Source organism: Eublepharis macularius, chromosome 4, assembly GCF_028583425.1.
Source record: "Eublepharis macularius isolate TG4126 chromosome 4, MPM_Emac_v1.0, whole genome shotgun sequence".
NCBI classification, from domain to species: Eukaryota; Metazoa; Chordata; class Lepidosauria; order Squamata; family Eublepharidae; genus Eublepharis; species Eublepharis macularius.
This window is the reverse complement of record NC_072793.1, coordinates 61,896,914-61,907,323: the sequence shown is the minus strand read 5'-3', so window position 1 is coordinate 61,907,323 and position 10,410 is coordinate 61,896,914. Positions and strand designations below refer to the sequence as shown.

Below are 10,410 nucleotides of genomic sequence, written 5' to 3'. Positions count from 1 at the left end.
TCTTTGCAGAAGTCATGACAATTCTTTCTTAATCGGGATTCCTCCCATGTGTTTAATAGTTCTCCCTTTAACAATGCTTTCTACCAGTTTATCCAGGACAAATTATAGATCAGTTAGCCACATATGTCACACCTCCTCTTTGGGTCTCTTTTCAAAAATCAAAATTCCTTGCTAATCCTCATATGAGGAAACCAATTTTAGTGACAGTCTGCATCTAGTATTTTTACTAGAAGATAGGCAATTTTGTGTGTGAGATCATTAAGAACTCCTAGACATACTGTGTCCAGACCTGGTGACTTAACAGTTTTTATCAGTTCTTATTTGGTGATTGTCCCTCCTATTCAAAATAGTTCTTAGATGCTCTCCCTGCAAGACTGAGGTGTAGCTTTCTGTTCAACATCCTTCATAGTGATGGCATCTGCTTATAGAAGTAAGATCAAGTAGGGCATAGAGTAGAGCTTTTCCTGTTGTGGCTTCTACTCTCAGCCTAACTTCTGCTGGCAGAGAGATGCAAAGTTTTATCCAGATTGCTCCATTTTGCTGGAGCCCAATTTTTAATCTCATTCTGGCTGCTGCCATAATTTTTTCTGCTAGGATAGCAAAAATTTAGAACACACAAGTTTCATTTTAGTGGAATTTTAATGAAATTCACCAAGAAGTCTATTTTATTCTTGCATCTTTTCAATTGTTTCTTCCTTGTATTTTCCCTTCTCCTTTCCAACTTGGCGAGACTTTGCTTTACGTTCCAAGATCTTTTTACGATCCTTATCCAGCTTTAGTCTTGTTATCACCACCTATGGAGACAAAAATTATGCATTAATTACATTTTGTGTTCTGCCCTGAGTCTCAGTGAGAAAGGCAGCATATAAAGTAACTAAATCCCCAGAGATCAGCTTTACTGCATCACACACAACAAATATTTATTTATGCAGCTACTTCAATTAGAGTAACATAACTAAGCAGCTAAGGAAGAAATGCAGTACTGTGCCTAAATAAGGCAAGCACTGGATTAATGAACAGTATAAAATACAGAAAGCTCTCAAACTCTTCCATCATTATTTTCCAATCAATCCAGTAATAATCATACACTCTACTTGTCTGAAGACTTCTTATTTTCTTTGCCATCCTGAAAAATATCAGCCCAAGGTGACAGGAGACACTAATGTTCACTTCAGAGTCCAGTGGCACCTTAAAAACCAACTAAATTTTACAGGGTATACATTTTTGCAAGTCAAAACTTACTTTGTCAGATCCCTCCACACAGCTCATTTTATTGTTTGCTCAATTTTAATTTACAATAAGCCATTATCTCTAAACAGATTTTGCCATTTGGTTAACAAAGTTTCCTGGCATAACTAACAAATGAAGACAAAAAAAATTGAAGTAGCAAGATATGAAGTTGCAAGGATTAGTGAAGCAGCTGAAGAACAAAATCCTACGTTTCCTCCAAGGACCTTAGGGAAGTATATATATATTGTTTTCCCTAACAACTCTGATGGGTTGAGCTTCATAGCTTAAAGAATTTGTTTGAAACTATGTCTTCCTGTCGAAGTCTAGCACTCCACCTTGGCTCTCATAAGAAATTCATAGCAGTTACTTTTATTCTCAGTTTCAATGCAATCCATTATTTACACTTCACTGAAAATGACCAGCAACAATTAAAAGGGATAAAGCATATGCATTTATTATTTCCCTTCTGGAACATTTCTAAAGCAGTTCATAAGTAGCCTGTTGAAAGTGTCAAGATATAAGTAGAACATAGTGCCAGAATATCAAGAGCCTTTATTCACTAGAATATCTATAAACATGATATTGTGGGCCAAGCCAGCCAGATCTTCAAGCATTTCTGTTCTAATCCAGTGCAAGTACAAAATTTGGCTACAAATACTGACCTTGTGCTTTAAAACTGGAGTGGGGTGGAGATTCATGTAACCTAGAGATCCTACTCTCCTAAGAAAACTTGAGCTTAGTGTGAAGGGAGTGTAAGTCAATCTACTTGCAGCAGATGATGCAATACAAATTATGTGTAAGCCACTTCTCCATGGCAACGGTGCAGTGAAACCCTAAGTGAAGGAATTATGGTGGAGCTAATTTTGAGCTCTTCCTACTTAACTGACCTAGATTACTGTGTTTAGATACTTATTGTAACTGCATAGAATCTCACTACGTGGAACATTCATACTTCTAGTAGTAAGTTTCAATCTCCAGGAATGGTCAGACTCATGTATTACAGGCCAACCACTTCTCATGTGTATGAGAAAAACAACAACCTGATAGCTCAATTTTTCCGTAAGTTTCTAAAATGAGGAATGCAGACAACAGAGTAGCAGCTAAGAGAATGAGCTGTGATCCTACAGGTTCCCAAGTCAGCATTCTGGGTCATGAATTCTGTGGCCTAAGGCAGGCTACTGTCGGTCAGCCATAGTCCCTAATCTACAATATGATAGCAACACTGGTCTACCTTGCCAGGCTACCATATGGAATACAACATGTGAAGTTCCTTGAATGCCAAGAGCCTTATATAAATGCCAAGTACTACAAAAGCTTTATCTGGCACTCTTGGGGAACAGGTTAATCACATGTGTCAGATACTCAAATTTACTGCTCTGCCCTCGCCCGAAGCAGAGGAATCTGCAGTGACCAAACCCTACCCTATCGCCAAAGGCATGGAGACAGCACCCCACGCTTGGCAGAACTCTATTCCCCAAGTCAAGGAGCTACCCTACTCAGCACACAGCCAAGCAGGCCAGTTGCCCAGAAGACCTCCAGCAGAGATGACTCCCAACAGATCAAGGCAGGCTGAGGGAGAAGATGACACCAGAGGCTAAGTACAGCTGACCGCACCAGCAATGGCGGAAAGCATCAATTTGGTCAGCTGGAGGTGGGAGGTTGACGGGAGAAGAGCTCGCCCTCTGGGCGATCCAAGTTAACTCAGCAGTCTGTGTAATCAAGTCCCAGACAACAAAGCTTTTACTGTATTATGTTTCTTTCAACATCACTGCTATCTGCATTTGGTCAATGAGGAAGTATTTGGGGAACACTATCAACAAGACTGATGTTGTTCCCTAACACTGTAAGTACACAGTACAACACAATAAAAAGTCTCCAAGATATACAACATCTTAGCAATTGATTTGGCACGTATAACCAACACTTCCTTTCCAAGTCAACTGGCTTGTCAAACATCACCATCTCAGTTGTCTGGAAGCAACATCAATTTAAAATCCTATTTCCCACTCTGGGATCATAGAGGGAAAAGCAGTACGTTTGCTGTCACTGCTGTCTAATATTTTGGTATAAAGTACTAACAATGATACATCCTAAGACAAACCTCTTTTATGATTTAGTTAATGGATTGAGGAAAAGAAGAGGGGTAAAAGAATGAGAGAAGATATTCCAGCAGGGAAATCATAACCCATTCAAAAATCAGGAACCACCAGTAAACAGGGGAATCCATCTGGGACAGAATTTCTGTAATAGTGATATAGAGAAGACTACTGTGTTGCTTTCCCACAATGAAAGAAGCCTCCAGAAATTCTGTCTCTGGTGAAATCTTTTCTTTTTCTACAACTACTGCTCTTTGTATCATTGTCAGCTAAGTCAACTATCCAGAGGTAATGCAGAAGTTGTTAACATGCTTTACTTGTCCAGCATATGAACAATGAAGTGAGACAATATATCACAGTTCTGGAATTTGCACACAGATTAAGTACACTGGCTTGCATAAATTCAAATAAGTTAATTCTGCTGACTGCAAAGGAATATCGTTTACATAAGGGAAAAAGTCTATTATGGCACATGCACACATTCATACACAAACTGTTCCTGGGTCAGAACATTCAATCTGCTAAAACTGATTTTAACCCAACAATTATTCCACATCTCAAGTGACTCAGCACATACTAAAACCTGTTACTACTCTTGCTTTAAACTGTGCTCCTGAAAACCTTTTAATAAAAGTATCACCAATTCACTTAAATCCAACTATTCTACGATTTGCAAAATGGGTATACTACACGTTTGGACAAATATCCTTGCAACCTACAACTATTGACTACACAACCATTACAGAATGAAGTCTGGAGAAGTTTGGGGAGAAGCTACGGCTCAGTGACTGAGCATCTGCTTGTCATGCAGAAGGTCCTTGGTTCAATCTCTGTCATCTTTGCTTAAAAAGATAAGGTAGGTGATAATGTGAAAGATTATCCACTGAAAGTCTGAGACAATACTGACGTTGATGGACCAATGTTCTGACTCAGAAAGTAGTTTCACTTGTTTTCACGTTATGTTTCTACAGACACAAGGATTTTACTCCACTACTCTCAGGAAAGTAAGAGTGCCTCCCAGGAAATAGATTAGTTTTGCACCAAGCATTACCTTGCTGGGGTGGATGCCCACATGAACAGTTGTGCCATTGGCCTTCTCACGCTGTACACGCTCAATGTAGATGACATACTTCTTTCTATAGACCTGGACCACTTTGCCGATCTGCTGCCCTTTGTAATGGCCCCGGACGACCTAGGAATACACAAAACAACAAACTATCATTCTCAGATTTAACAATACTATCATTTTCAGAGCTGAAGAATAAATATCATGTAAGGGAACACATCACAAAACAGAAAATAAAACTAAGTACTATAATAAAATGTAGAATGTCACAGAAAATATTCATATTTTATACAGCTCCTAGGATAAACAAGATTGAGGAAAACGTAATTTATATATTGATTCACTCAAATAACATTTCAACATGCAGCTTTTTCTGAGTATACATACTTTACATTAATGTGAAGATGATATCTGTTTACTTACTGAGGTCCACACAGGAATTAGTCTATCCCATAAAAGTGCCACCAATTCAGGGAACACACAGGAAAGCAACCTTAAAATATAGTATCAGGGATGGCTGCACACCTCTGATCCGCTTGCCTAAGTTTCCTTTCTTCACCAATTGTTCCAAAAAGAGAGAATTACTACAACTGACCTCTCCCAAGGACAGAGAGGTAAGTTGACATCCACGGTGTGATTGTTCTATAGCTTAACACTAATGGTCACTATACACTCTCCCCGAGTTCCAATTCAAACATTACATCCCCAGTCACACAAATTATGGCTGTAAGATCAGGGCTGTGTCACAGGTTCAGCTTCTCTATTTGTCCCTTCCATCTATGCGCCAACTGCCTCCCCTCTTGGTAAGCAATAATTCACCATGATATGAAATAATCTACTGTCAGCACAAATAAATATTGCTCTCAAATCATGGCATACAATTCCACTTCAACTGAGATTCTCAATCCAGGGTTGGATGAAATTCCTGACTGCACTAACCCAGAGATCCCTAACAATTTGGACATCATGGCAAACTGTATCACGAACCAGAAAACAGAAGGGGATAGAATCCATAAAAAGAAAGGGGAAGGAGGAGCATAGACAGGTGTTTGTGTGACACAACTTCCAACATACTTAAGCAGATTTCAAATACACACAATGAAATGGAAGAGTTGTGATGGGATGAATGAAATCTGCCGAAGTCACTTCACAATAACAAAGATCTGGCTAACTCAACAAGATAGATGCTGTATCACATAAGAAACTGCACAGGCTAGAAGTATTTGTGGTGGCGCAAACCTTCATGGACCAGACTGAGGTTGCTTTCATGAAGTACACTACAACTAACTGGCTGAAATATTACAAGATCAGTATTACTATAACAAACGAACATAGGTAACTTTCAAGAATTCACCAGCTTCTTATGTTGTTCAGGCTGCGTTAGATCACTCAAGGCACTACCTAAAATAACCACTCAACTTGCAGGTGTCTACAATCTTTACTGGATGAAGCATATTCGCTGCTGACTCAGTTAACAGTCTTGGGGTTATACTGGATCCAGCGTTGCTACTGCAGAAGCAAGTTAATGCAGCTGCAAAAAACTCCTTTCTCCAACTAAGCCCTACCTTGACACGATCAATCTGGCCACCTGGATCAATGCCACAAAAACACTGAAATTAGACTACTGTAACACACTCTGTATAGGTTTCCTCCAAAGTCAACTCAAGACTAATTGGCGCAGAACACCACAGGCTAACTATTATAGGGAGCTAGGCAGAGCATGACCATCACTCCATCAGTTGCCCATCAGTTACCAGGTTCAATTTAAGGTTATGGCTATCACACACAACGCTCTTCATGGCCTTGGCCGCTCAAATCTGCAGGACCACCTCTCCCCCTGTGTTCACCATGACAACTTTGTTCATCTGAGCAGGGCCTTCTGAAGGTCCCACTCTGCAAATAGGTAAAATCAACATCTGCACATATACGCGCTTTCTCCATTGTAGCCCCACCTTATGGAATGGCCTGCCTGATGAGGTCAAGAAGGCTCCCCCTCTCCTGGCTTTCTGCAAACTGCAAAACTGAATTATTCAAGAGGGCTTTTAAAAACAGGCAATGGGGCTGCACTGTAACAAAACAGCACAGAAAGATGCTTGGACAAAATTAGGAACTGTGGACTATACTACTGTGCTTAGTTTGTACTATCTGTTGCCGTAAGTAGGAGCCTACTCCATAAATTCTGCACGCATTATGTTAGTACTGATGTTGTGTTTCAGCTCTGCTCCAGATTTCTAGTTGGTTCCAAGTTTCTGCAATCCAAATCTGATTGCACTGTTTATTGGATATTCCATTCTGTTAATTGTACTGACTTACTTTGTGTGATTCACACTGAGTCCCACTGAGAAAGGTGGTCTATACATAACGTAAATAAATAAGTAAGTTCTTAACAGTGGAAGATGATGATCAAAACAAATACCTGAACTTCGTCATCCTTTCGGATGGGCATAGAACGAACATTGTATTTCTGCCTCAACTCCTTAGAAAGGGGAGATGACATGATCTTCCTGCGAATGTGAGACGGTGCATTGAAGTGCCGTTTGCGATTTTTGCTGCGGTCCGAAGTCACAAACGGATTGAACTTCATTTTGACTGCAGCAAGACAAAGGTCAAAGTATGCATGTGAGAACATTTGTTAGAAAACAAGCCAGCATTATAGAGATTGCATGCACACATCTATGCAAGACTTACACCTGAACATCCCACCCAAGAGAATAACTTCCAGAATTTCTCACAAAAGCATTGCTCTTTCAAGCCTGCTAAGGTATACAAACTTTTATACTTAAGACAAGCAAAGAAAGATACAATCTATTAAACAGCTATATGAGAACATGGAGAGACACTAGCAACTATTCGCTAAAATTCTCTAGAGTTCTCGTGGGCATCTGGGACTCAGGCTTCCAACAAAGATGAAAACAGGCCACTCATTTTTCCAGGAATGGGGGCAAGAGCTGGTTGAGCTGCTGCTACTCACAATCATCTCAGAATATGAGCTAGAAAACATGCTGGTTAGCAACTGGAAAACAACAGCTCAGGCCTCAGAACTCTAACTGATGATTAGGAATACGATATATAAGTCCTAATGCACTCATGAGAATTACTTCCAGTATAAAACTGAACTGGTTTTCATTCTACTTTCCAATGCAAAGGACTGCACAGAGAGATGCCACTTTGCAACTGCAGACATAGCAGCAACCAAAGTTTTCAGCTGAATACTGGAAGTTCATGTTTTGTATGATGCTAACCTTTTCCTATTTTTACGAACTATGAAAGTTTTTCCAGGCCTCTTTCCACCCCTGTTCTAGTTAGAAGTTCTTAACCAATAATGAAGTTTCTTGCTACATCCGCTGTAACATTCCTTCCTATCAAAGGGCGAGATTGATTAGATTGCATCAGGACATTCTGAGCTGTAAGCCCAGTAGAATAAGCAAGTCCCTGAGACCTGAATTTGTAGACCTGTACAGCCAATAACCATTTTTCCCACTTAAACTTATTCTCAAAGTGGAGATGATCAGGATATATCTATATTATTTTCAGGACAGAGGACAACAGAGATCTCCACAGGGAATGCATGGTTCACTACACACACTTTGAAAAGGGCCACAATAAACTACCCCTTAGCATGATCACGTGCAACACTTTGAAAATCAAAGCTAAAAGTCCTCAAGATGCTAAGGTTTGAGGCCTTAAACAACAATCAGCCTTGATGTTTTTGTCAGGAAGTTTAGATCAGGACCAGAACATGCACATATATTCTGAAAGTAAGTCAAAATCTATGCTGAATGAGATCTGTGAATATTAGGCACATCCATAGATGATGCTGAGAACTGTAAGTGTACAAGGGCAGGCCTAGTGGATGATGTACTCTAAGCATGTAAAGTAAACCCTCTTAGCTGCGCACAGAGCAACAAGCTTTGATGTTTCCAAGATTTAATCTGCAATTTAGAGGACTAAGCTTCTCAAAGTTCTGCATTAGAAATCTAAATTCAACATGGATTTCTAGCACCTAAAGTAATTATGAATCTTTTTAAAAGAAATTCTAGGGATCTGCAGACACTCATCAAATCATATGCTTACAAAATATACCCAAGTCAATAATTCATCAGACTCTAATAAGGTTCAATAAACATGCATGAATGCTATTTGCTAATGCAGCCTAGCACATTGGCTTATTGACTTGCCCAACAGGCTAACTCTATTCTGGCCACAATAAACTGGCCCTTCTAATTTTGATACACTGTACTCCCTATTAAGTCACTTGCAACAGACTCAGGAACAAACCTGGAATCTGGAGTAACGTACAATCAATTTAAATGAAACGCTACAACAGTGACAATCACAAGGCAGTAAGAAAAAGCAGATTAAAATAATTCGTCGGTACCTCAGCAAAAGGCTTGAGAGACATCACGAGTGCAACAGGAAACCATATTGAAAAATACATGCAAGAAATTAAAGACCTTATCAAGACAGGCCACTATAGAACTAAGAAGCCCCCCAGCAGGCAGATATCGGGCGATATCACTTTCGCATCTGCAGCCTCACTCGATCTTAACAAGCAGCTCCAGCAACAGCCTAAAAAAGTCATTTCCCCCTTCACCTCAGACGATATGATGAGACAAAGGACACCACTGACAAGTATTCGCAGGCCCAGAATCCCCGAGGCTGGTGCAGATCGAGAGTAACGGGAAAACGATGGCCGCAACTCCCCCCTCCTCAAATGACGGCGGCCTCAGCCCGGCTCCGCTCCCCTTCGGTCTCCCCGCAAGCTACAACCAGGTATCAGCCATGCGACAAGCGGATGACAGCGGATTACAAACTCCCCACCCGCCTTCTCATTCTTACCCGCTGCTACCCTCGGCAATGGCCGCCCGGAAAGAGAGGTTGGTTCTGCTTCCGCCGCTTTTCCGGAGACTTCAACTCTCGCGAGATGCCGGCAAAGCGCCATCGCCATCGTGTGTCCAGGAAGGCAAACTGCAGGGGGTTGGTTTCACAGCCGCTCGCCGTTTACGGCTGCCCACGCGCCGGTCATGTTCCTTCCTTGCTGGCTTGCACAAAGCGCAGGCAATGACAAGACTGCAGCCTCTCAACACCGAGACAGTTAAGAGGAGCGGGGAAGTGAAAATGAATGCCTGCGTAGCGGGGGTGGGCTGTGATTAGTCTTGGTCCCCAACAAAAGGTCTGGCCTAGACGGCTCTCCCTTCTCAGCCGGTTGGTTTATTTTGATTTCTGCTCCTGGTAGTTTCAAACTCCAAGCTGCTGCCCCATCCTTTCACAGCCCTATGATTACAGCAGTTGGAAGGATGGGTGCGTGAGAAAATGAAATGGTATACAGGTATGGGAAGAAATGAAGAGCAAACGACTTCGTCTTTCTGTCCATATCCGATTCTTCAAACACACAAATCCTCAAAACTCCATTAAGCACAAAGATCAAGGTAAGAGGGGGGGGGGGGGCAATTTAAACATCCAAAAGTGCACCTGTGAGAGCGTAACATATACAAAGCACTGAACAATTCACGCTCTGACTAACTATTCCAGTAAAATGCATTTTGGACTTTTGACAGCGGAGAAAGAAAAAAGACCTGAATTTTAAAAATAAGCTATATGGATATTCTGCTAATTCTAAGTTTTTATAGGAGGCTTCCCATCAATCAATAGGATATAAAATTGGACAAAGGATATCTTTTACTTCCTTAGATCATAAAAGATACTGACAGCAGCACCCATTTTTCAGAATTGGGACAAAAGAAACTGAGGGCCATATCATACACATTACAAACTTGCAGTATGGAAATTCATTAATTTTGGAAGGTCACTTGGGCCTTTTCCCCCCATACAAATCGCAGCTGTCTTTTTCAGAGCATCCACATGATATTTTCTATTTCTGCACCTTCTGGATTTCCCCCTACTTTGCTGGGACCTTTCTGAAAAGAATACAATTAAAGCAATTTTGTGTGCTGGGTGGATGAGGAAGGTGCCAATTGTCAAGCCTCCTGCCATCATCCCCTAGTGACTGCCATTTCC

At 41.0% G+C, this 10,410-nt stretch overlaps 1 protein-coding gene across 1 annotated transcript; it reads right to left on the bottom strand.

Moving 5' to 3' along the window:
- Nucleotides 1–620: 620 nt before the first annotated feature.
- On the bottom strand, nucleotides 621–9,332 carry RPL26L1 (ribosomal protein L26 like 1). Its single transcript, XM_054978649.1, has 4 exons — nucleotides 9,232–9,332; nucleotides 6,809–6,981; nucleotides 4,378–4,518; nucleotides 621–794 (listed from the first exon to the last, which is right to left on the bottom strand). Exons 2-4 carry the CDS (start codon nucleotides 6,974–6,976, stop codon nucleotides 666–668), a joined length of 438 nt encoding a protein of 145 aa, XP_054834624.1. The 5' UTR covers nucleotides 6,977–6,981; nucleotides 9,232–9,332; the 3' UTR covers nucleotides 621–665.
- Between the last annotated feature and the right edge of the window lie 1,078 nt (nucleotides 9,333–10,410).